General features: G+C 43.6%; 1 protein-coding gene across 1 annotated transcript in view; it reads right to left on the reverse strand.

The window, feature by feature from the left end:
- Positions 1–1594: 1594 nt before the first annotated feature.
- Positions 1595–27321, reverse strand: part of ZBTB8B (zinc finger and BTB domain containing 8B) — a 35579-nt gene continuing 9852 nt past the window's right edge. Inside the window, exons 3-5 of the mRNA XM_040337036.1 lie at positions 21738–22668; positions 16454–16632; positions 1595–2523 (exon numbers count right to left, since the gene is read on the reverse strand). Of these exons, the coding sequence (XP_040192970.1) occupies positions 2218–2523; positions 16454–16632; positions 21738–22641 (1389 nt within the window). The 5' untranslated portion in view covers positions 22642–22668 and the 3' untranslated portion in view covers positions 1595–2217. The remainder of the gene's footprint in view (positions 2524–16453; positions 16633–21737; positions 22669–27321) is intronic.

Below are 27321 nucleotides of genomic sequence, written 5' to 3' on the forward strand. Positions count from 1 at the left end.
AAAAAATTCCTTTACTTTCAATTATAAAATATATATTAAAAAAAAAAGGCCAGGACAATATGAACACCCAGCACATGACTCATTTTTAGAAAGCAGACACCCCAAGGTGATCTCAAAAATTTTCAGAAAGGAAGAAACATGCTGAAATCAAAGTGGTTAAAATTTGGAGCTTGGTAATGGTGCATTAGATACAGTGATTATCAATAGTACATGATTATTTTACAAGTCATACACAGAGAAGGGGGTGAAAAAGGGGTTAATCTACAGGTCACATACATTGGAGGAGGACAGAGATAAGGGTATTACTATGCAGGAAAGGAGGTGAAGGGGTTAATATGCAGGCACTACAGAGACAGGATGCAGATGAGATGTACAGAAGATATTTCAGAGTTACAAAAACAATCCTACAATAACATTTATTACCTCACTAAGTACCCTTGAATCCATCTGAATTCATAGAATTCACCTTCCTCTCTTTACTTCCTTGGCCATCACAGCTATTACAAGGCACAGTGCCATTCTAAACCCAGGAGGTTTATAAATAATAAAAAGAGCACTCTTTGCATCACTGAGGACTAGCTGATTCCTGGAGAAGAGGTGAAAAGAAAAAGAGGAACCTGCATGTCACATAACTACAAACTTTCCACCAGACTGAAGTATGTCCCGTCAACTCTTTTGTACACAACAGCTGCAATACAAGGCCTTTGTTGCAACTTGTCCTATGTAGCATTTAAATAAAGACTCCCCCCCAAATAGGTGCGATATTAGGATACTAGAGGAAAAAATAAAAAATAAAGACACTGAAACATAAAACAAGTGCGTAAAAAATACATGTATCCATATTTTTTTTCCCCCAATGAGCCCGCTCAGTAATCCTAGGGCCATAGAACAGACAATGGGTCAAACAGCCCACAAAATGGACAAAAAGTCACCGATTGTTACACTTGTAATCAAACTGACTTGAACTAAAAACAGTACACATGGCAGTTCAGAGGCTGCATCTGACCTTTCGCCCCCATGTACACGGGACGCTGCTAAACGTACGTGCAGAGGCAGTTGGACGCTTTTCTCAACTGCCCATGAACTCATTCAATGTCATCCTATGTGACCATGTACACCGTCTTGTTTATTGCAGTTTTTAGGCAGTTGCGTTTAACAGCGTTTCTTTGTAAGCAAAAAAATGGGTTCAGACGCAGAAGATTTCCAAGTTTCAGACGCCAAACGTGGGAAAAACGCAACTAAACGCATCAAAGCGGACGTTTTAAACGTGGGTTACTATCTGTCAAGTTTAATCATTTAGGAGCAGTTGTAAAAACGTCCCGTGTACATGGAGCCTTACTTTCTTCTGTTTACATGCACCATGTGTTATTGAGTTTGAACTGCACGCAAAGCCGGTCAAGCGCAGCCTTTTTCTTGTCAAACGCTGCTTTTGCCATTCAAACAGATGCATTTGAATAGCAAAACGCAGCTTTGAAAAGAACACCCTTCTACATGAGCCTTTTAGGAAAGTCTTTAGGGTTCTGTGTCAAAGATAGGGCACATAGCATGTCTGTGTATAAAATCCATTTTCTAAACATCTAAAGAAATTGGCACGTTAAGTTTGTAAAAATCCCTTTATGCAAACACATTCATCTTTTTCTGAAAAGGTGTTAAATGCTAATTCTAGGAACGATTACCACAAAGTAATTTCATATATTTTTTGGACATTTCTAGTTGTGCAAAATATACATATACACATGTCCAATGCCTAAAACGTCCAAAACACCATGTGTTATTCCTCCAAGTTGCAAAGAGAGTAAGGCATTTTGACTGCCTTAAATTATAGGACTGTAGTATAAAAAAAAAAAAAAAAAGGCATTAAAAAGAACAGAGGCTGATATATCTTTTGTACGCTGGCTAGTCTGGTAGGCATTCTTGCAATGTAATAAACAGCTGATCTTTCCATGACACAAACGTCAACAATAAAAAGTCCGGTGAAGTCACAGTTAATGCCGAAATATAGTGCACAGCACTAAAATAAATGTCAAGAAATGTGTAAAATAGAAAGTGTTTTGCTGCTAATGGACCAGCAGCACAGTGCATAGCCAAAGAGGCAATGAACCTGCTGACCACTGAGATGGTCTCAGTAGTGGCAGAAATAGGACGGCCTAAGCCATTTAGTACAATGCTACCTAGATGGCCTGCATAGAGAGGTAACTGCATGGATTTTCTAGTGGGTCACATCAGTACCTCCCTATGTATTTGTTCTTTATCCTCAACGTCTTCCTCAGCCACTTCATTCTCATTATCATTCTCATTCTCATCACCAGACTCAATGTAAATAGGCCAATCTCCATCTCCTTCATCCTTGTCCATACTTTCAGATGCACCTTCTGCATGACTTGCTTGGTGGGAATCTTCATTTGTTGTAGTGACACAAGTACAGCTATCACACAAGCCAAACCGCCTTAGACCCGGGGACAGACTGCTGGTGAAAGTACGGCGGCAACCTTTACAAATAATGGGTCGGTTGGATCGGTGAACCTGTAGAAGGGAAAAAAGCACAGATAAAATGTTTGCTACTTATTCATTGTAAACATTATAATGATTAACCACTTCAGCTCACACCTTTTTACCCCCTATGGACCAGACCATATTTTCACATTTCTTCCTTAACCAGTTGGTAACCGCCCTATAGCCAAAATACGGCTACAGAGCGGTTACTGTACTCTAGGAGGGCGTCAATGTACGTCCTCCCAGAGACTGCGTTGTGCGCGCCCGAGCGGGCGCGCACACGCGATCGCCGGTGCTCGCCGGGTCTACGGGACCCGCAGCAACAGCACTCGCGGTAAGGAGCCAATGGACGCGGCTCCTTACCACGTGATCGCGCCGTCCAATGACGGCGCGATCACATTTGTAAACAAACCCTGCGGCTGGGTCACATGCAGGTCATCTCTCTCCTCTCCTCACACCGTTGCAGCGTGAGAGGAGAGGAGAGAGATTTTTTCAAATCATAGTAAGTGCCAGCAGTGCCCAGCAATCCCCAGCAGTGCCCCATCTTTACCCCAGCAGTGCCATCTGTCCCCCAGGAAGTGCCATCTGTCCCCCAGGAAGTGCCATCTGTGCCCCAGGCAGTGCCATCTGTGCCCCACTAGTGCCATCTGTGCCCCACTAGTGCCATCTGTGCCACCTGTGCCCCACAAGTGCCCCAACAGTGCCACCTGTCCTACACCAGTGAACACCAGTGCCACAAAAGTACCACAACACTGCCACATCAGTGCCACAACACTGCCACCTGTGCCCATAAGTGCCACCTGTGCCCATAAGTGCCACCTGTGCCCATAAGTGCCCACGAGTGCCGCCTGTGCCCACGAGTGCCGCCTGTGCCCACGAGTGCCGCCTGTGCCCACGAGTGCCGCCTGTGCCCACGAGTGCCGCCTGTGCCCACGAGTGCCGCCTGTGCCCACGAGTGCCGCCTGTGCCACACCAGTGCCGCCTGTGCCACACCAGTGCCGCCTGTGCCCACGAGTGCCGCCTGTGCCACACCAGTGCCGCCTGTACCAAACCAGTGCCGCACCAGTGTCATCTGAGCCACACCAGTGTCATCTGAACCACATCAGTGCCGCCTGTGCCCATCAGTGCCGCCTGTGCCCATCAGTGCCGCCTGTGCCCATCAGTGCCGCCTGTGCCCATCAGTGCCGCCTGTGCCCATCAGTGCCGCCTGTGCCCATCAGTGCCGCCTGTGCCACACCAGTGCCACCTGTGCCACACCAGTGCCGCCTGTACCAAACCAGTGCCGCACCAGTGTCATCTGAGCCACACCAGTGCCACACCAGTGTCATCTTTGCCACATCAGTGCCGCCTGTTCCCATCAGTGCCACCTGTGCCCATCAGTGCCGCCTGTGCCCATCAGTGCCACCTGTGCCACACCAGTGCCGCCTGTACCAAACCAGTGCCGCCTGTACCAAACCAGTGCCGCACCAGTGTCATCTGAGCCACACCAGTGCCACACCAGTGTCATCTGAGCCACATCAGTGCCGCCTGTGCCCATCAGTGCCACCTGTGCCCATCAGTGCCACCTGTGCCCATCAGTGCTCATCTGCACCCCACCAGTGCTCATCTGCACCCCACCAGTGCTCATCTGCACCCCACCAGTGCTCATCTGCACCCCACCAGTGCTCATCTGCGCCCCACCAGTACTCATATGCACCCCACCAGTGCTCATCTGCACCCCACCAGTGCTCATCTGCGCCCCACCAGTGCCATCTGCGCCCCACCAGTGCCATCTGTGCCCCACCAGTGCCATCTGTGCCCCACCAGTGCCACACCAGTTCCACCTGCACCACTGCAGTGACGCCTGTGCCCACCAGTGCCGCCTGCTAATCAGTGACCCCAGAGCCACAGCAGTGCAACCAGAGCCACACCAGTGCCACATTTGCCCATCAGTTACACCTGCGCCACTGCAGTGCCACTAGTGCCCACCAGTGTTCTGCAGTCCAGCCTCACTAGCCACCAGTATGGCAAAAAAATTTTTTACCACCGAGCAGGCCTTCCAGAAACTATGGGCGTCTGATGACAGCTGTGAGGAGTCTCTGTCCGATTCCGATTCGGCCTATGAGCCCGTAACAGGAAGCGGGTCTGATACTGATTCAGAGGAGGAACCTGTGCCCGTTAAAAGAAGGCGTTCTGGCGTGGAGCAGCCTACTACTAGTGCAGTGCCGTCCACCTCGCAAGCAGTGCCGTCCACCTCGCGAGCAGTGCCGTCCACCTCGCAAGCAGTGCCGTCCACCTCGCAAGCAGTGCCGTCCACCTCGCAAGCAGTGCCGTCCACCCCGCAAGCAGTGCCGTCCACCCCGCAAGCAGTGCCGTCCACCCCGCAAGCAGTGCCGTCCACCCCGCAAGCAGTGCCGTCCACCCCGCAAGCAGTGCCGTCCACCCCGCAAGCAGTGCCGTCCACCCCGCAAGCAGTGCCGTCCACCCCGCAAGCAGTGCCGTCCACCCCGCAAGCAGTGCAACAAAGCTCAGGCACCAGTAGGGTGTCCTCTCTGCCCCAAAGGGATAGGGGCCATGCCAGCCTTCCCTATGGCCTTCAAAACCCCCTGTGGCTGCCTTCGAATTCTGGAGCATCAAGTATCCCCCCTTTCACCGCCCAACCAGGTGTACAGGTGAACACCGATAATTTTGACACGATTGATTTTTTTCATTTAGTTTTTACAGACGAATTATTGTCATCTATTGTGGCCCAGTGCAATCTCTACGCTCAGCAATTTATTCTAAGCAACCCCGATTCCAGCTATGCCCGCCCCTTTCATTGGAGAGACCTGACCGTAGAGGAGTTTAAAATATTCTTAGGCCTGACCTTCAATATGGGTCTCTCAAAAAAAAACAAAGGGTACTCCTATTGGTCTACCAAAGCCATCCACCACATGCCCGTCTTCTCATCCCGTATGCCCAGATCCCGATACTTCATGATTCTACGGTTCCTCCACTATAATGACAACACCCAGTGCCCTCCCCGAAATGACCCTGCTTTTGACAAATTATTTAAAATTCGGCCACTTCTAAATTTTTTTTCTGAAAAATTCCCCGTTATATACCCCTCAACACAATATATCAATAGATGAGTCCCTTGTAAAATTCCACGGCAGGCTGGGCATCAAACAATTCATCCCAAGCAAAAGGGCCCGATATGGGGTGAAGATGTACAAACTGTGTGACCGAGACACGGGGTACATCTACTCCTTCATTGTTTACGAAGGGAAGGACTCCCAACTACATCCCCGCGAATGCCCCGAATACATCGGAACAAGTGGAAAAGTCGTCTGGGAGCTCATCTATCCACTACTTGGAAAAGGATACCACCTTTACGTGGACAATTTTTATACCAGCTTGCCCCTGTTTAGAAATCTTTACCGGAGAGACACCCCAGCATGTGGCACAGTGAGAATAAACAGAAAGGGCTTCCCCCAAAAATTGTTGAATCAGAAGCTGAGACGAGGAGAGACGACGTCTTTACGGAACCAGGAGCTATTGGCTGTCAAGTGGAGGGACAGACGAGATGTCCACATGCTCACCACCATCCACAATGACACCTACGTGGAAGTCCCCAAAAGAAGCGGCCCAGTGCAGAAACCATCTTGTGTCTACGACTACAATTTATTTATGGGTGGCGTAGACTTCAATGACCAGATGATTGAACCCTATCTTCCCTCCCGAAAATCCCGTCACTGGTATAAAAAAGTGTCCATTTACTTTTTCAGTTTGGCCTTCTATAACTCTTATGTTATCTACAAAAAAGCAACACAGAATCCCGTTCCATATCTACTCTACCAAGAAGACGTTATCACCGCCCTTTTGTTCCCTGAAATGCCACCAGACATTCTTCGCACTGATTGCGTGAGCAGACTTCACGAACGGCACTTTCCTGACAAAATCCCCCCCCGTCGAACAGGTGCAGCCCGTCAGAAGAAATGCCGGGTGTGCGCCAGAGGAGGAGTCAGAAGAGACACAACAGTTTATTGTCCCGATTGTCCCTCCCAACCAGGCCTCTGTTTAGGTGCATGTTTCCGCCGTTACCACACTATTGAAAATTATTAGGTAAACAAAATTCAAATTCCCTGTCATTTTCCTCCACACCTCTTATGCCACTGCACTCTACATACCTCTGCCTTCTCCGGAACCGACCCTGGACTGTTATACGACCACGATTTTGCCTAATGCTAAAAATACCTCTGCTTTCTCTGGAACTGACCCTGGCTTGTTATACGACCACTCTTTTGCCTAACCCTAAACTGTACCTACATCTGCCTGCTCTGGAATTGACCCTGGACTGTTTGACCACATTTTTTGCCTGCCCCTTGGATTGATCTTTTACCCTGCTATGCTAGTGGGAACACAGGGGTCTCACACATGTGAGGGGCTCCAGAATTGTTTTTCTGGATGAAAAAACTAATTTTTTAGTTTTCTCATTCCCAGATTAGGGTCTGGTTGCCCGGAGGCTTCAAAGAGATTTGGGTGGGAGAAGCCTCTACCCCTGTCCCCATTCTTTCCTGGCCTTACTACCAGGACCAATATTTTGGCACTGCTGGCTATGTACCGACTATGAACAATATTGCTGCCTGGACAATTCCATTCATTGTCGCTGACCACGTCCCTGCCTGCTGCCTGGATCAGGGCTCTCCTCCTGTGGACAATTGCACTACTAAAAACACAGGTAATCCTTTTTTTTTGTACCCATTACTCAGCAGAATGTATTTTAGGGTGTAATTCTTGGTATGTACATGCTGTGTTAGAAATATGAAGGGCCTTCAAAAATGTGATAGATTGTAAGGAAATTGGATGTGTAATTTGTGTCCCTACAACACCTGATGGTGCTTCTTGGATGTTGGGTCTCTATGTGGCCAGGCTGTGTAAAAGTCTCACACATGTGGTATCGCCATACTCAGGAGGAGCAGCAGAATATATTTTGGGGTGTAATTTTTGCTATGTACATGCTATGTGTTGGAAATATCCTATAAATGGGCAACTTTGTGTAAAAAAAATGCGTTTTCATTTTTTTTCCACATTTTCCAAAAACATCTGCAAAAAAATGAACTGTTCAAAAGACTCATTATGCCTCATACATTATACGTTGGGGTGTTAGCTTTCCAAAATGGGGTCACTTTGTGGGCGTTTCCATTGTCCTGGTGCTCCAGGGCCTTCAAAAGTGTAATAGGTGGTTGAGAGATTAGATGTGTAATTTATGCTCCTAGAATGCTTGAAGTTGCTACTTCGGTGTTGGGCCTCTGTATGTGGCCACGCTGTGTAAAAGTCTCACACATGTGGTATCGCCATACTCAGGAGGAGCAGCAGAATATATTTTGGGGTGTAATTTTTGCTATGTACATGCTATGTGTTGGAAATATCCTATAAATGGACAACTTTGTGTAAAAAAAATGCGTTTTCATTTTTTTTCCACATTTTCCAAAAACATCTGCAAAAAAATGAACTGTTCAAAAGACTCATTATGCCTCATAGATTATACGTTGGGGTGTTAGCTTTCCAAAATGGGGTCACTTTGTGGGCGTTTCCATTGTCCTGGTGCTCCAGGGCCTTCAAAAGTGTAATAGGTGGTTGAGAGATTAGATGTGTAATTTATACTCCTAGAATGCTTGAAGTTGCTACTTCGGTGTTGGGCCTCTGTATGTGGCCACGCTGTGTAAAAGTCTCACACATGTGGTATCGCCATACTCAGGAGGAGCAGCAGAATATATTTTGGGGTGTCATTTGTGGAATATACATGCCATGTGAGAGAAATAACCTGTTATAATGACAATATTGGTATGAAAAAAAAAAAAAAAAAAAATTCTTAATTTTGCAAAGAATTGTGGGAAAAAATGGCAACTTCAAAAAACTAACTATGACTCTTACTAACTACCTTGGAATGTCTACTTTCCAAAAAGGGGTCATTTGGGGGGTATTTGTACTTTATTGGCTTGTTAGGGTCTCAAGAAATGAGAGAAGCTGTCAGTACTTCAGGTGTGATCAAATTGTTCAATTTTCAGAAATTGGTACCAAAGCTTGTAGACCCTATAACTTTCACCCAGACTAAATAATATCCAAATTTTTTTTTTTTTTTTACCAAAAATATGTAGCAGTATGCATTTTAGGCCAAATGTATGAGGAAAATTACTTTTTTACAAAATGATATGATAGAAATGAAGAAAAATTCATTTTTTTACAAAATTTTCGTTCTTTTTTCATTAATAGCGGGAAAAAAAAAAAACGCAGGAGGTGATCAAATACCACCAAAAGAAAGCTCTATTTGTGGGAAAAAAAGGACAAAAATTTCATTTGGTTACAGTGTTGTATGACTGAGTTATTGTCATTCAAAACGTGAGAGCACCAAAAGCTGAAAATTGGTCTGGTTATTAAGGGTGTTTAAGTGCCCAGTTGTCAAGTGGTTAATTCCTTTTTTTATTGTTTTCCAAACTTCATTGTTTTCACAGTTATTCTCAATCATACAAAAAGTGCATGTTACATTTAGCAGGGTAGACATCAAACAGCAATTGTCATATTTTGCATATCATACCATCAATTATCCTACCCCTCCCCCCCCCTGCTACCTCCTCCCCCCCTATCTTGTCTCTCCCCCCCCCCCAATATGACTCTTGTATCTTCGTGAAATTGAAGAAAAAAAGGAGGGGCCAGCCAAGGAGGCCGAGGGGAGCAACCTCTTTCACCCATCTAGCACAGGATCCCTTTTGTTTTATTCTTCTTTTTTGCCTTTGGGAGGGCTTGATATTTGATCCGTCTAACTATTAGGAAAAAGAAAAGAGAAAAAAAAAAAGTTTCCTGTCTTCTATATTTGGGGAAAATTTCTATTTGTAGCAAACTTCTCTCTCTAAGAGGGGAAGCCTATATCTTTCAACCAGAGTCCCCACACTTTTTCAAATCTCTTATGGTTCCCCTGTTTGATAAAGGCCACTATCTCACTCTCGATCGGCTTAATTATGGTTTCAATCCAGCTCCTAACAGATGGAGGGTCATGTGCCTGCCAACGCTGTGCGATTAATTTGCGTGCCTGAAATAGGCCTCGCAACACGCCTTCCAGTGTTCCCGGTGGCACTCTATGGTCCTCCATATCTCCCAGGAGACAGGTTCTAGAGTCTGGCTCTAGAGAAGTCTTAAAGATATTAATACATTTATTGATGACCTCTGTCCAATACCTGAAGAGCTTGGGACATCTCCAGAACATATGGACAAGGTCCCCTGAAGCCTTGCATCTAGGACATTCATCTCTCCGTTTCCAGCCTATTTGAAACATTTTTTTTGGAGTGGAATAGACCCGGTGAACTAAAAATAGGTGGGATAGTCTTTGTGCTGGGGCAATAGATACTAGAACCCCTCTGTTTAGGATCCTGTTCCACTGCTCTTGCGTTATCTGCCCCAGGTCCCATTCCCATCTTTCTCTGCTCCTCACCATACCCGATTGATTTATGGCCCTAGCCCCTAGTTTATCGTATAGCTCTGAGATTAGCCCTTTCGTTGTATTATTTTGGGCTATTTTATTGAGAATAGGGGTCTGGATCCTATCTAGCGAATGGGTCTTAAACTGAGTCTGAGTGGCATGCCTAATCTGGAGATATTTAAAGAAGGTTTTATTTGGGATGTTAAATTCTTGTCTCAGGTCTGAGAATGGTTTCATAGTATTCCCCTCATATAAATGGACAAGTCGCGTAATTCCCTGTTTCTCCCAAATATTGCATTTTCCCACCCCCTCAACTTCTGGAAGATTTTTGTTGTTCCAAAGGGGGGCATATTCAGTTACTCCGACGTATCCCAATAGAGCCTTTATTGTCCTCCACACCTTATTAAAGCGGGAGTTCACCCAATTAGTTTTTTTTTACATTTTCCCCTTAGCTTCATGCTCGTTTTGTCTAGGGGAATCGGCTATTTGTTTTAAAATATGATCCGTACTTACCCGTTTTCGAGATGCATCCTCTCCGTCGCTTCGGGGTATGGGTCTTCGGGAGCGGGCGTTCCTTCTTGATTGACAGTCTTCCGAGAGGCTTCAGACGGTCGCATCCATCGCGTCACTCGTAGCCGAAAGAAGCCGAACGTCGGTGCGGCTCTATACTGCGCCTGCGCACCGACGTTCGGCTTCTTTCGGAAAATCGTGACGCGATGGATGCGACCGTCGGAAGCCTCTCGGCAGACTGTCAATCAAGAAGGAACGCCCAGTCCCGCAGCCCATACCCGGAAGCGGCGGAGAAGATGCATCTCGTAAACGGGTAAGTACGGATCATATTTTAAAACAAATAGCCGATTCCCCTAGACAAAACGAGCATGAAGCTAAGGGGAAAATGTGTTCGCTATGGGTGAACCTCCGCTTTAAGTAAATTTGTCGTCGGACACTTATGGGCAAATGAATTTGCCTCTAGGGCTTCTACTAATGTTTTGTGCGGGGCCCCTACTAGCATCAGTCTAAAACAGTCCTTTCTCAGGTCTGGGATTCCACATCCTGCAATGTGCTGTAGCTGGGACGCCAGGAAATAAATTCTTGGATGTGGTACCGCCATCCCTCCCTCCCCGACCGGGAGCTGCATGGTCTGCAGCCCAATTCTGGCCTGCCCTCCGCTCCACATTAATTCGCGAAATAGCGTTTCCACTCTTTTAAACCATGTTTGGTTAACCCATATCGGAGAATTGTGGAGGACGTACAATATCTGAGGGAGCCAGATCATTTTAATTAGACTGCATCTCCCAGCTACAGAGAGAGGGAGGCGTCCCCAAATGTCTTTTTTTTGCTTCAGCTTTAATAATAATGGGGCAATATTTGTACTAATATATTCACTGACGTCTCGGGTAATCCAAATCCCCAAATATTTAAATGTGGTTAGGATTTTTAACTGGGGCATATCGGTTAGCGTCCGTTCTGGTAATGTATCTATTGGAAGCAGAGCCGACTTATCCCAGTTAACAATCAGACCTGAGAACCTACCGAAATCCCTAACCATTTGAATCACTGGGGCCAATGAATAATTAACATCACCTATGAAGAAAAGGATATCGTCCGCGAACAGCGCTATCCTATCTTCATCTAGGCCCCTTTTGAATCCCTGGATGTCTTCCTTAAGCCTGGTTTTGATAGCTAAGGGTTCCATGGCCAGTGCAAATAGGAGTGGGGACAGAGGACACCCTTGTCTCGTTCCCCTCTCCAGTTCGAATAGGTCTGAAGCTACGCCATTGATCTTGATTTTGGCGCGTGGTTTGTTGTATAAGAGCTTGACCCACCTAATAAAGGACGGGCCAAACCCAAAACCTTCCAATACCCTCCATAAGTAAGTCCACTCCAGGCTGTCAAATGCCTTTGCCGCGTCCAATGCCAGTAATGCCCTGGGGCCCTCATTATCAGTAGGAACTTGTATGTTTAAAAAAACCCTTCTTATATTCAGGCTTGTTGCCCTATTTGGGATAAATCCTGACTGGTCAGGGTGAATAAGGGTCTCAATGCACCCTTTTAGGCGAGTTGCAAGAACTTTTGCAGGGATTTTTACGTCCGTGCAAAGCAGTGAAATTGGCCGATAGGAGGAGGGGTCTAGTTGATCTTTTCCCTCTTTGTGAATAATAATAATTGTTGCCTCCATCATGGAGGGAGGGAGATGTCCTTTAGAAAAGGCGAAGTTCAAGGTGTGCAGTAGCTCTGGTAGCAGCAGGTCTCCATAATGCTTAAAAATTTCTGACGGGAGCCCATCGGGCCCTGGTGATCTATGGTTGGACATCTCTATCACAGCACGTTGCAGTTCCTCCAACGTGATCGGGGACTCCAGTTTTTTTTTTTCACTATCTAGCAAATTTGGAAACGAGATTCCCTGGAAAAAGGCTTCCATATATTCATTCTCGCCTCTGGATTTATAAAAATTGTGAAACACCTGTCTTATCTCCCTTCCTTCAGTTACAATGTCACCTGTGGGACCCCTGATGGCCCCGATATTAGAAGAAGGGGTGTTGGTCCGTACCAAAAGCGACAGCACACGCCCCACCTTCTCCCGTTCACCAAATTGAAGTTGTTTTTGGAAAATTTGGCGGTTCTCAGCCTTCCTCCTAATTACCATTTTGTAAACCTGTTGTTTTTCAAGCCATTCACCTTGTCTACTTAGGGAGGGGTCTTCTATGTAACGCTGCTTGGCTAACATCACTTCGTTCCTGATCTCTTCTGCCCATTTTCTAGATTCCCGTTGTAGTCTTGCCACCTTTTGTATTAACAACCCCCTTAAATATGCCTTCAAGGAGTCCCAGACCACATCAGCCTCTGCCGTACCCATATTAATTTGAGCGTACTCCCTCAGACCTTCTGATAGTTCTTGTGATTTCCCGATTAACTCCAGCCAATATGGGCTAATTTTCCACTCCCGCGGGGTTGGTCATTCATTTCTCCTTATTACTAGTTCTAATGGTGAGTGGTCTGAGACCTCTCTTGGGCCATATTCTATTTCCTTCACCCTGCTCAATAATATTTCATTGCCCATAGCCAAGTCAATTCTGGACAGGGTGGCATAAGAACTAGAGAAACAGGAATACTGACAGGTCTGTGGGTGATGGATACGCCAGATATCTTTTAACCCTGCCTCCTCCATAAACTGATCCAACCGACTCCCTCGTTCGGTCTTTGGATCGAGTTTTGGGGGGAATCTATCCTGCGTTCTATCCGGGACTTCGTTATAATCCCCTACTGCAATCAGGGGGATATCTGGTTTATCCAACATAAACTCCACTAATTTCTGTAATATAGTAAAGTTAAAGGGGGGGGGGGGAACATATATATTGGCCAATATGTAGGGCTTATTCTCTATTGTACAGGCCAAAAAGATATATCGTCCCTGCTCATCTATCCAGCTCTGTTCGCAGGAGAACAACAATCCCTTACTCACCAATATACTGACCCCCCTTGAGTATGAGGAATGTACCAAATGATAGCGATACGGAAACTTCCGTATACCCAATTGGGTCATACTATCTCTGGTTAAATGTGTCTCCTGTAGACAGAGTATCCCTGGTCCCCTCCCCTCCATAGATGCCAAGACCAGTGCTCTCTTAGTAGAATCCCCCAGCCATCTTAAGTTCCATGACCTAATTCTCCAAGCCATAATCGATGTACAGTAAGAAATATGCAAACATAAACAGAAACATGGAATAGCACTTCTCCCTCCCACTCGACTGCTTATACGGACCAAATCCTCTCCCCTTGCTAGTAGTATTTAACATATACAGGGTACCTGACATAGCTCCCTCCCAGAAATTACCCTCCCCCTCCCACTAAATCCACCCCGTCCCTCCCCATCCCCCCTTGCCCATTGGGGCTCCCCTTGGGGGCCTCTCCTGTGACCTTACCACTCTTACCCAATCTCATCACAACTGCCGTCCTACCACTCGCCTACCACTCTTACCCCAGTGAAGGTCTTCCCTTGCCTCCCCTTTAGCAAAGTTTAAAGCTCCACTTTTCCCAAAGTAAAACCTAAAAAAGCTTATAATCATATATACTACATATCCGTTTCTATAAAGTGTTAAATCTTGAAGTGTGCGAAAAGAAGTAATATCTCCAAACCCCAAAGGGGGGCAGTCAATAACAGTTAATAATCCATACCAATTAATAACGTGAAAAACACAGGTGATTACCCCAAAAAAAGGGGGAAAAAAAGAAAAAGATAAGAAAAAGGAAAAAAAAAAAAAAATGTTTAAAAGCGTATACCAAATATATAAAAAAATGGTGACCCAGAAAGGGCCCAAAAAGCTCCCGAAGGGCTATGGGACCATTAAACCCCCAACTCTAGTACAGGATACATTTGGATACATTGTTGTGATTAATTGCCAAGTGAAAAATAATGGCTCAAAGCCCAAAATCCCTCCCTTCCTTATCCTAAAAAAAAAAAAAAAAAGAAAAGAGAGGGAAGAGAGGCAAAGGAGAAAAAGGACTCCTATGCCAAATTGCTAAGCCTTCAACCAGCAACACTTGTGTCATAGCTATGTCTAAACTAGTGAGACAAAAAAAAAAAAAGGGGGGGGGGGGAGTATTTTCACATTTCTGCTATTCATGAAACTAAGACCCCTTTCAAAGCGGGGCGTAGGCGGTAAAGCGCCACTTTACTGCGGTTATAGTGTAGTTTTGACGCCGCTAGCATGGCGCGTTAACCCCCCAGAAGGGGTTAAATGCGCCCGCGTAGCACTGCTTTCAAATCACTTAACCACTTCAACCCCGGAGGATTTGGTTGCCAAATGACCGGGCCACTTTTTGTCATTCGGCACTGCATCGTTTTAACTGAAAATTGCGCGGTGGTGCGACGTGGATCCCAAACAAAATTGACGTCCTTTTTTTCCCCACAAATAGAGCTTTCTTTTGGTGGTATTTGATCACCTCTGCGGTTTTTATTTTTTGCGCTATAAACAAAAATAAAGCGACAATTTTGAAAAAAAAAAAAAATATTTTGTACTTTTTGCTATAATAAATATCCACAATTTTTTTTCTCAGTTTTGGCCAATACATATTCTTCTACATATTTTTGGTAAAAAAAAAATATTGATTGGTTTGTGCAAAAGTTATAGTGTCTACAAAATAGGGGATAATTTTATGTCATTTTTATTAATATATATATTTTTTTTAACTAGTAATGACGGCGATCAGCGATTTTTATCGTGACTGCGACATTATGATGGACACATCGGACACTTTTGACGCTATTTTGGGACCATTCACATTTATACAGCGATCAGTGCTATAAAAATGCACCTATTACTGTATAAATGTGTCTGGAAGGGAAGGGGTTAACCACTAGGGGGCTAGGAAGGGGTTAAGTGTGTCCTAGGGAGTGATTACATTTTGGGTACAAAGCATGTTAAAGTTTTTTACAAAGGAAATAAAGTTTTTTTTTAACATTTTGCATACATTTCATTTTTTCTCATAATGCACAATTAACCACTTAAGGACCAAGCCCGATTTTGACTCTGTGTTTACAAGTTAAAAACATTTTTTTTGCTAGAAAATGACTTAGAATCCCCAAACATTATACATTTTTATACGTATTTGCGCAACGGTCTTACAAGCGCACTTTTTTTGGAACAAATTCACTTTTTTTCCTATGGATATAAAAAACAACATTATAAATACCCCTTTCTCTTTTTTATTTTTTATAAGTGATCACATTCCCTCTGTTCTCAGCTGCATAAGGGCTGGGGGAAGCAGAGTACACGGAGTTTCCCAATGAAGGGCTGTGCAGTGGAGGTGTTTTAAGACAAGTTTGATCATTGGAGGAGAGTACACCGAGTTCCCAGCATAGCCAGGGAACTGACCATGTGGTGGTGTTCTGCTTAGTGTGTTCAGTTTTTAATAGAAAAGTAGAGGGACTGGCAGGGACACCAGGGATTTCACACAAATGAAGCAATACAAAGAGAACAGGATACTTTCCTATACAAAGTACATGGTACAACAGGCACATATCAGGAATATAAAAAGCTTGGGTAACAAAATACTTAAAATAGTGCTTATTACAGGGCGATCTCCTGAAATGAATGGGTTAAATAGAAAAGTAAAAGGTTAAATAAGGGTTTATTACTTACTACTCTGTGCACACAAACATTCTTCTGTATTAACTGCAGCGCTTTCACTCAGACTGCTGAGTGACAGGGTACTGAGGAAACACAGCTACCGTGTTACTTTTGTTATTATTTACAAACGTTACACTGAATGATCACTGTGATTGGCTGTCATAGTGATCATTCAAAAGAGGAAGGCTTCAGATTGGCTCCTCTTTCTACAAACACCTGGTCTCAACAGGCTGTGCACAGCAGCAAGTAGGGGAAAGGAGAAAACTGCAAGAAGTTTCAGGAGATGCCTTGTTTACAGAGGAGGAGATTTTATGGATGTGTGTAACACGCTAAAGGCAATTGGGTAAAGTAACATATACTTTAATATACACACGCACACACACACAGTACTCACAGTGAGTGAATGGCTCCGCAGATGCTCCTGGCGTGTGAACCTCTTACCACAGATTTCACATGGATAAGGGCGCTCTCCTGTATGTGATCGAATGTGACGTTTCAGAATTCCCTTTTGCTTTGCAGTGTATGGACAGAAGGGGCACTTGTGAAGCTTGATTGGAACAACTAAAACATCACCTGAAAGAAAAATGTGAGATGTCTGCTTTCTGTCACATTTTCCAAATGGTTAACAAAAAAGGTAGGCAACTGTGTTTTCTTGCAAAACTTCAAAATAGTTTTACTATCCAGACGATCCGGAAGTGACGTAGGACATAGTACACGTGACCAGGTTCCGGCGCCGACGTACGTTTCGTATAGTTACGTTTTCAAGGGGCTTGAAAACGTAACTATACGAAAGGTACGTAGGCGCCGAAACCTGGTCACGTGTCCTACGTCACTTCCGGATCGTCTGGATAGTGTCAGCAGCTGGTGGAACGCACGCCGCCACGGAGGTGGGACAGCCAGTGTTTATCACAGCTTGCAGCCCCAGTGCCGGGAGAAGGGCACTTTTTATGTGAGTAGCCAATTGGCTTGTGTTTTTATCCCATTTTAATAAAATAGCGTTGCACTATGGAAGCTCTCTGTTTGTATTCCATGTTCTAAAATCTTAACATTCCGAGGGTGAGGTATCGTACATGCTCCAGTCCATTTATATGTCTGCAGGCATTATCCTGCTCAAGCGCATCTGACCGTCTTTTTCATTAAAGAGGTCAACCAGGTCTGGTAAGCACAATTCACTACTTGTGCACATTGGGTGTCGTACTAATTATCCAGGTGGTGGAAGATTAATAAGTTTGCACGACCAGAGATGGTTTTTGTATCACAGCAAGAAATATATCTAGAGGATATTCGAGCATTGATGTTGTATCTTTGTTTGCACCAATGAGACTTTATTATTTACTATTGATTGATCACGTACCACAGGACACATTTTTATTAATTTACTTGTTGTTGCATATTATAGGATACGTTGTGTAATTACTTAAAGACTTCACGGAGCCTGCCTTCTGAACCACAGAGTTGGTGAGAGAAGGAGTAACAGGAATCATTGCTGCATACAGCAAGGTACCATGGGATATGTAGTACTTAGATATGGTCAGTCAAAAATACCTATTGTTGGTATTGCTACTACAATGCTGATGTTACAAAAAAGAAAGGTAATGCCGTGACCATAGATTTCCAGTTTAACCATTTTCTGCAGAACACACACATATGCAGTGTCACAGAAGTGAGTCTTTATCTGTGGGGTCGTATATATGCATACCTGTGTTTATGCTGAGAGCAAGCTGCACGGCGTGCTCCCAGCATAGAGACTGGGCCCTCACCGAGAGCCCTGGGTCTCATACTAATAATCAGGAACCAGGAAGCCTGGTTCCTGATCATTGGCTATCACTGGATCAGACACTATTCAGCCTGTCTGTTTTTTTCCCTTATGAATAGAGTAAAAGATGCATTGTAATATTATATATAATAAGAAATAAAAAAATAGGCAAAACAGTAATAATAAGCAAAAAATTGCTAGACCAAGGGTTGATCGAAGCCAGGGTCAAATGTCATTGTCAGAGTCATAAGGTCAGTGTATTTTAGAGAGGGTTAAAACATTTTTTTTTTTACTATTTTGTGCCAGTTTTCCTTTAATAATAATAAAAAAATAAAAAATAGGAGATATTTATTACCATTTACCACCCAATTTGTCCTGAAAAAACACAGTATAATTCACATGTAGTTGTGTTATATATAGTTTTACTTAGGGCTAGTTTAAACTTGCTTCAAAACAAGGCTTAAGACAGGCTTTATTAAAGCTCTCTGAACACCAGTCAAACAAAGCTCCTGTCACTATATAAAATGGTTAGCTTACAATTCTGTTTACACCTTGCTTCGAAAAGTATACCCCATGTAGCTTTAGTGGTGCCTTAAAGCATCTTTAAAGCCTCCATAGAAGTCTATGGCAAAGCTCGCTTGATGCACCTGCAGCTTTTAAGAGGCTTTAATGAAGCTTCTCTTTGTACTTGAGAAATTGCAGATATACACACAGATATACACACACAAGGGCATCTGCCAAGCTTCAAAAACACATCATAAAAGCACGTCGAAGCGGTAGTCGCTTTAAAAAAACACTAAAGGTTCGTTTTTTATTAGATCAATTGATTGCTGTAAGCTAGAGCATTTAAATATCACTTACCTCGTTTTTCCTTTTGACCTCCAAAATACAGTAATCCAGGTTTGAAAATGCCATTTCCTGTCTCTCCTCTTCTTGCTTTCCACCAGCATCTGAGCCGTTTTGCATGGTGGAAAGCAGAATGTGCTCACCCCCCTCCCTATGACTACAGCCCTGCGTGAAGATGCTCTCTTATCCCTCGCAGGCATGGAGGCTAAGCCTAATGGGAACTGTAGTTCCCATTAGGCCGTGATGTAGCAAGAATGAATGTGCACCGCAAACCAGGAAGTCAGTGAGAATAATGATTCAGGAGTGACGGAGGTGAATAAAACAGCTCGATTTCAACAGGTATCAAACTAGTTATAATGCAAAACATTACTTTTTACTTTATCAGCTACTGTCAGACTTTAATTTGAGAGGAAAATATTTTTGTCTTTACAACCCCTTTAATGTGTGTCGAAGTCGAAGCAAGTATAAAAGGAAGCCCTAACACATGTCAAAGTTGCAAAACTGTTCAGGTGTTAGGATTTGTTTTACCTTCTGTCATAAATGGGTTTATTTACTAAAGCTAAAGAGGTTAAAATTAGTCACAATTCTGCACAGAAACCAAACTTCAGATTGTTAAATTAAACTTGAGCAATAAAACCTGGAAGCCGATTGGATTCTCTGCAGAATTGTGACTAGTTTTGCCCTCTCTAGCTTTAGTAAATAAACTCCAAAGTAGTTAACCGCTTCCCACCTGGCCAATGTACATAAACAGCCAAGCGAGAGCTACACCAGACTGAGTGGGCATACCTGTACGTCCAGGGCCGTCTTTACCGCAGGGCAAATGGGGCAGGTGCCCTGGGCCCTGTCACTGTTGGGGGCCCAAAGCAACCCCCTTTGAAAAAAAAAAAAATTATATATATTTTTTATTTCTTTTTTTCTTTTTATTAAAGGGCCCAGAGGTCCCCAGGGCCCCGGATGGCTACACCCCTTTTTTATATATATTTTTCTTTATTTCTTTCTTTATTTCTTTTTTTGTAAAGGGCCCCCCGCTTCTAAATTCGCGGCAGCCCCCCCCTGCTTCTCAATTTCAGGCGGCAGCACCCCCCCCCATCCCGGTTCTCTGCTCCAGGGGGCCCATCCCTGAAGCTGTGTAAGTGGCCCCATAATTCCTGATGGCGGCCCTGCCGCCCGTTAAGCCCCTGTGCTGCCCACAAATCAGGCTGAAAATCATCAGCGGCACGCAGCCAGTGACAGTACTGCTTCCCTTCCCAGTGTTTTAAAATGTACAGCACCCCTGGCTTCCCTTTAGACGTGCACTTCTCCCTTCCTGCCACTGGGTGCTGCTTGTATATAAAAGTGAATTAGAATGTGATTTTATAACATCCCCAGTTTGCTCTTCCCGAGGCCGACTTCTTCATGTCCTGCTCCTCAAGGTATGTCACTGTTTGCTAATCTATATTGTAAATAGAAGTTTTCTGTAGAGTGTGCCCAAAGTCTTTATAATATTTGATGATTCACTGCAGGTCTGGTCAGTGTTTTAAAAAGTTCCTCTATTTTACACATGGCATGGCATGGGGTCACTGCACCGTCTGTCCATTCTGCTTTAGCACCATGGGACCCCATGCCATGCCATGTGTAAAATAGAGGAACTCTTTAAATCACAGACCAGACCTGCAGTCCATGCTGAGTAAGGCCTCAGAGCACATGGCATTACTGTCTGTATTTAACTGCTTGATGGGCTTATTTTGGGCCTGGCTGGTTCACATGTATGTGTTTTGGAGGCCCACATTTGCGCAGGCACAGCAGCCCATTCATTTGAATGGGCCGCCATGCCTGCGTTTCCTGCAAAGAAAAGCGCATACCTCATGTAATAGGCTGTGCACACGGCACATCTATGCCCATCAAGCACTGAAATACAGCACTGTCTGTCCATTCTGCTGTCTGCTGTGACTTATCTGCAGTTCCCGCACTGTCAAACTTGCTGCATTTTTAGACGTTTAGGTCACGCTTTTAAAAACACAGTGCGTTTGTGTGTGCAAGAACTGCAGGTAAGTAGCATGGTGCAAAAGCAGAATGGATTTCAAGGCAACTGTATTTTTAAAATGCTGAATGCACCTTTATTCTGCAGGAAACAAAGGCATGGCAGCCCATTCAAAATCAATGGGCTGCTGTACCTGCACAAATGAGGACCGCCCAAAACATACATGTGTACCAGCCAGGCCCAAAATAAGCTGGAGGGGGGCCCAAAAAAAATGTTTGCCCAGGGCCCAAACCATATTAAAGACGGCCCTGTGTACGTCCCTCAGAACAAGTGCCCACGTGCGGTCCCCAGGCTAGGGATGGGAGCGGGTACCTTGTTTTTGCAGGTACCTGCTCCCACTTGCACTCAAATCGCCTAGGTGATTCAAGTGAAAGTTCAGTACCCCCCCCCCCACCTGCAATCTTCTGGGACATATGACAGGTCTCATGAGGCTGCGGGATCATTCACAGAGCGTAGTGGGAAGCCATATGCGAGGCCCCCAGCTCCCAACAGTTACCATGTCAGCGCCAGGACCACGAAGAACCAGCCTAGGGGAGGACAGGGATAGATCCCTGGATAGGCAAGTGTCCGTTTATTAAAAGTCAGTAACAGCTGCTGCCGTTTAATTTTTGCTCCTCTTTAGGTGTGCATTATAACACACTGCAAAAAATGTTGCATTATGGATATTTTTTTGGGCACTGATGTGCATTACAGCCCATTCATATTGAACAGGCTGCCCCAATTGATGCAATTGCATGAAAATGTGCAGCTATTAAGCAGCCCTCTGAAAGTGTTGAGGGCTGCACATGAGGCCCTCTAAAATGTTCAAGCTGGCCACTACTGATCTAAAGGCACTGGTATCTAGGCTAAAACAAAGATTTAGTTAAGGATATCAAGAAGGTTGGCTGCAAAGCAACAGTACAAATGGTAGGGCACATTGATTAAGAGCAGCAGTTGTTGCAGATAAAGAATGCTTTAAACCCCACTCTGTGTTACAAAATGTGTCCTGTTCTTCAAACAAACAAAACATAAATGATATACTTTAAAAAAAATATATATTATAATTTGTTACATTACCTGTATCTTCACCATACCAGTCCCCCTGAATGTCCATCATATTACTCATTGAAACACTTCCTTCCTCTTGTCGGGACTCATAATCACGCGGGAAATGATGCCCTTGATCCTCTTTTCTCTGTGCAGAGCTGTTGCGGAGGAGAGCCTCTAAAAACTGTTTCATATGATAATTATTACATGTTAGGTCCATATTGGAGCTACCCTGTGGACTTTCTTCACCCTGCTCCATGCCAGATTGTATCTGATATGGTTGGATACCTTCTGTTACTTCCACAACATCAGAATCAAACTCCTCTTTGGGTTCCACTGCTTTACTAGGACTTTTTTCTTCTGGAGAGCCTTCACTTGGGGGATCCTTCACCGTCAATTCCTCAGAATTGCAGCTACTACAGTCTCCACAGGGTGCTTCCTTCTGACAGTCCCCCTGACCTGTTTTTACAGTTATATTTCCGAGCGCTGCTCTACCACCACTTATACCATCACTCCCACTATCAGCCTGTCCAAAGGAACTCTCTCTTTCCATTTTCCTGCAGATATCAAGGGAAGACCGTATGTAAGCCTTACAAAAGTTAACAACATCAGTCATTTGGAGGTAGCTTGCTGCACTCATAACCTCAATTACATTCTCTCCACTCAGGTTTAACTTCCCTGAGTATATAAAATCCAGGATGGTAGAGAAGGCCTCAGAAGTGACAATGTCCAGAGAGGCAGTGCTATGCCTTCCACTGTCTTGAATGTAGTGAACTAACATGGCCCGGAAATAACCACTGTTGGCAAATAGAACATTTCTGTGTGCTTTAAATATTCGACCTTCCACAATGATGCTGCAGTCACAGAAGAAATCTCTCTTACGCTGCTCATTCAGCTCTCCAAGAAGTTTGGTGTAATATGACGGCATCTCCATGACTCTGAGATGAGCAATTTTGAATAACTGTAAAAGAACCACTTGCTAATTACATTTTGGTATTTTTAAAACATTTTCTTCAATACATAACATTGAAAGGAACTCCCTATTCAAGACCCCACGCTTTGGAGTGTAAAAACCATGAAAGCTCAATATAAAAACAACAAAACAAATAACAATATTAAACCTAAAAATATGTAAATATATTATGACTCATTACTGCTGCTATCTTACATTAAAAACGAAAGATCTCATTCCGTTTTGAAATAGGAGTTTATCCTCTATACGAGGGGTGTCCAAACTTTTTTCAAAGAGGGCCAAATTTGATGAAGTGAACATGTGTGAGGGCCGACATTCTTTGAACCATTAAAATTAAATGCAAATGAACTAATACACTGCCCAACAAAAATTCTCATGCTTTTGTGGCTGTGTGTGGTCAAGAGTCTAAGGATGAGCTTGGGCGTGTTATTTGGATATACCGTATTTATCGGCATATAAAACACGCACCTTAACTGTATGGGTGAAGTTTCAGGAAAAAAATGACATTTTAAATAAAGAATTGTGAGGGTCAGTGCCCATCAATGCAGCCTCACCATTGCCATGAATGCACAATCTGAATGCAGCCTCACCATTGCCATGAATGGAGCCTCACCATTACCATGAATGCAGCCTCTGAATGCAGCCTCACTATTGCCATAAATGCAGCCTCACCATTTACATGAATGCAGCCTCTGAATGCAAAAGAGATCTATATCCAAATTACCAGTGGGGCCGCATTAAACTGGAAAGAGGGCCGGACTTTGGACATGCCTGCTCTATACTACTCCAAATTCAAAGTAGTGATGTGACTTATTACACCATCATTAGTGAACAAACATAACATAGCCCATACAAAGTCCATAAACTGTGAAAAAAAATCGCGCTTCCATTGGGCAATTTTCACACTTCACCACTTGTGCACGTAAAGTCCTTCTTCCCTCAGGAAGAAACTCACCGGAGCAAGTTGCCACCCATTCTTATGACTGGTACAAAAATCGCTTTTACTCCTGCATCTGGCTCACATAACATAGGGAAGAAAAAAAGCCTCCAATAGTGTAATAAAATCATCCACATTCGTTTAGGGACATTCAAGTTACTTGGAGTTACTACCAAACCATATTCGCATTCATTAAAATGTTCTACAGCTCTACACCCTAAAAAGGTTTCCATGACATCTTACAACAACTTAGTCAGGCCATATATGGTTTATAGCCTGCTGAACCGACCAAGATTCAAACTGCTTATGGGCAGGTTGAATGTACCAAGTTGTTCAATCAACTTGGGTATAACCAGCATGCCGGGTTTTACCTGCGATTATCACTAGTGGCTGCTATGGCCACTAGCAATAATCCCCGTCTTCTCCCAGCGGGGACAGCTTACCCCTTTGGGAGAAGGCAATGGCCCAGCAGGAGGGATTCCCATATCAACACTGTCAAGCAATTTTCTTTCCTGCAATCCCGTGGTTGCAGGAAAGAAATTTGCACTGTGTATGGCCGACCTTAAGAGTGATTTCCAAGCAAAGTCAAATAGAGGTTAGCACGGGACAAAAAAAAAAATGGCTGATCTAGATAGCCACACTGGCCTAGATTGTATAAGTGCCAGACAAATGTATGCCAAAATGTAGGTTCCATAACTGTAGAAAGACCTGCAGAATACTGCTCTGCCAGTTAAGGAAGCTTTAAAATGTCTTGGCAAAAGATGATGGCAATTCATACAAGGTCAAGCCACTTCTTCAAAGTGTGTAAAAGATTAAAGTTGCTCCTGGCAAGACCTAGACTTTTTTTACAAATCTATAAAAAGGCTTCCTTATAATGAAAAGACCTTGATTAAAGCTGAAGGTTAATCTTCTTATACTTGCCTCTCTTCCCCCATTAACATGCTAATACATTTTTTAAACAAAACCTGTTTTTATTTCATACTTTTTTTCTTAACTCAAGGATCTGCTCACCGAGATCACAAAATGCAGTGAAAAAGTACCCAGTTGCAAAATAGCAGGGGTTGCTGGTATTGTACTCCTGGTCATTTTGTCACTCGTTCCATCATACAAAAATAGTTGTGGGGAGTCTGCCATTTTGAGTCCTACCAAGTTTGAGCTACATTCAAGCCTTGATGAAGGAAATAGGGGGGGGGGGTATTTGCCCTCAAAAGCATAGGCTTTTTCTTTTTTATTTTCCCATTTAACTTGAATATAAATAAAGGACTTTTGGACTATTGTTTGGTGCTCTTCCTGGCCCACTTACAAATGTGTTTTTCTATTCAAGTGACCCCCTTTGTCTTGCGAGGGCTCCCGTTTTTTGTTTTTTTTATAATTCTTTATTTTATATATCTTTTTCTTTTATCATATACAGAAAATAAAATACAGCCATTTCAATTTCCTCAATGACATATCAACCATGTTTAACATTAACTAAATATCTCACATTCCATATTTTGAATATCTGCATTTTATATCATATCAATTTTTCCTTTCCTTAATTGTAGTGCATTCTTTTACCTATTCTTACTACCCTCCACTACAATCTTCGAGAGAGCATCTTTACCATCAAAGAGCAATAGTTTCCCCCCCACCCCCCCCCCCCCCCCCAAAAAAAAAAAAAAAAAAAAAAAACAACAAGAAAAAAAAGGAACAGATTCTCCCCCCTCTCTCCAGCCCCTCCCGCCCCCTCTAGTTATCACAACCCCCATATTCAATATATGGGGTCCAAGTCCTCAAATACTCCTCCTCTCGCTCCCTGAGTCCCATGGTAAGATTTTCCATCAATTGAATCTCATTTATTCTGCTAAACCATTGTGTTTTTGTTGGAGGAATCGTGCTCTTCCATAAGATTGGTATGCACGCCTTAGCTGCCGTTAATAAATGTCTTAATAAGGATTGTTTATACTTTTCCAGAGACAGTGAAATATCGAAGAGCAAAAATGCTTCTGGTCTATCACCTAAATTTACCCCAGTAATCTCTCGAATCGTCTCCGAGACCATATCCCAGAATTCCTTTAATTTTTGACAGCTCCAAAAAATGTGTATCATGGTCCCTTCTTCTTTCTGGCATCTCCAGCACAAACTTGATGTATTCGGGAAGATCCGATTCAATAACTTCGGTGTCCTGTACCACCTGGTCAGTACTTTGTAACCCCCCTCCTGGTATCTGGATGCAATTGACGCTTTATGTATAAATGAAAAGATCTTGTTTTTCTGTTTCTCTGAAAACTTTATGCCCAAGTCCCTTTCTCATGCCTGTATAAAAACTAATTCTTGGGGTGCACTAGAATCAATAGATTGTACATATATGATAACATATGTCTCTTTGGTTCTTTCTTTAAGCAGATTTCTTCAAATTTCGACGGTGGTCCTATCTCCTCCTCTCGGATTTTTAGAGAACCTATGAAGGTTCTCAGCTGATTTCGTCTCCATAAGTCTAAATCCTCACCGTATGCTTGTTCCATTTGATCGTTATGCATCACATGATTATTGGTCATAAAGTGTGTCAGTCTGCTAATTCCCTTCCGTCTCAGATTGTTAAAACATCGGTCTTTAAGACCTGGCTCAAAGCTTGGGTTGCCCAAAATGGGTGTCATTGGGCCGATGTGTTTCAGCAAATTTGTTTTCTTAGCGATCTTTCTGATCACTCTAAGAGTGGCATTTATCGTTGGGTGTTTTTTTATACTCTGAGGAATCTTGCTTTCTGCTATCCATGCCAATCCTTCTAATGGAATGTTGCACATCTCACGTTCCATATTAACCCATGGTTTGTCTTCCTGATGTGTGCACCAGTCTGCTATACGTGCTAGGTGCGAGGCGTCATAGTAGCCTATGGGGTCTGGAAGTCCATCTCCCCCCTTTTCTTTCGGTAAACTCAGTATGTTCCTCCGCACTCTTGCAGATTTACCTGCCCAAATAAATTTCATAAATCTGACTCTCATATCTCTTAGAAATCCTGTCGGTATTTTTATTGGTAAGGTCTGGAACAGATATAGTATTCTTGGCATTAAATTCATTTTTACTATATTAATTCTGCCGAACCAAGAAAAAATTTCTTTGTCCCACTTTTGTAGGTCAAGTTTAATTTGTTTTATCAAAGGAGCAAAATTTAATTCAAAAATCCTACTTATCTTCTTTGGTATCTTAGTCCCTAAATAGTCTACATGAGAATCTGTCCATCTAAGGGAGAAATTAGCTGTTAATTGTTGTTTCATCCGACTCTCTACCTCCACTCCCATAGCTTCCGACTTGTAATTTACTTTAAAGTTAGATATGTCTCCATATCTTTTTATTTCTGCAAATAGGCATGGTAACGATGTTATTGGGGCGGTTATTGTGAACAGTAGATCATCGGCGTACGCTGCTACCTTGTATTCTTCTCCCTTACCTCGTATACCTTTTATATCTGTGTTTGCTCTAACAACTCTCAGAAATGGTTCCAGTGAGAGGATAAATATAATAGGGGAGAGGGGGCATCCCTGTCGGGTTCCGTTCTGAATGGAAAAGCTATCCGATTTTATCCAATTTATTTTTACCCTTGCAGTAGGGCAAGAGTAAAGACTCATAATCCAATTCTGTAATCCCCTTCCTAATCCTATATGTTGCAGTATCGCTTTTAAAAATCCCCAATCCACTCTGTCAAAAGCTTTTTCCGCATCCGCCGA

This window comes from Rana temporaria, chromosome 2 (assembly GCF_905171775.1).
Source record: "Rana temporaria chromosome 2, aRanTem1.1, whole genome shotgun sequence".
NCBI lineage: Eukaryota > Metazoa > Chordata > Amphibia > Anura > Ranidae > Rana > Rana temporaria.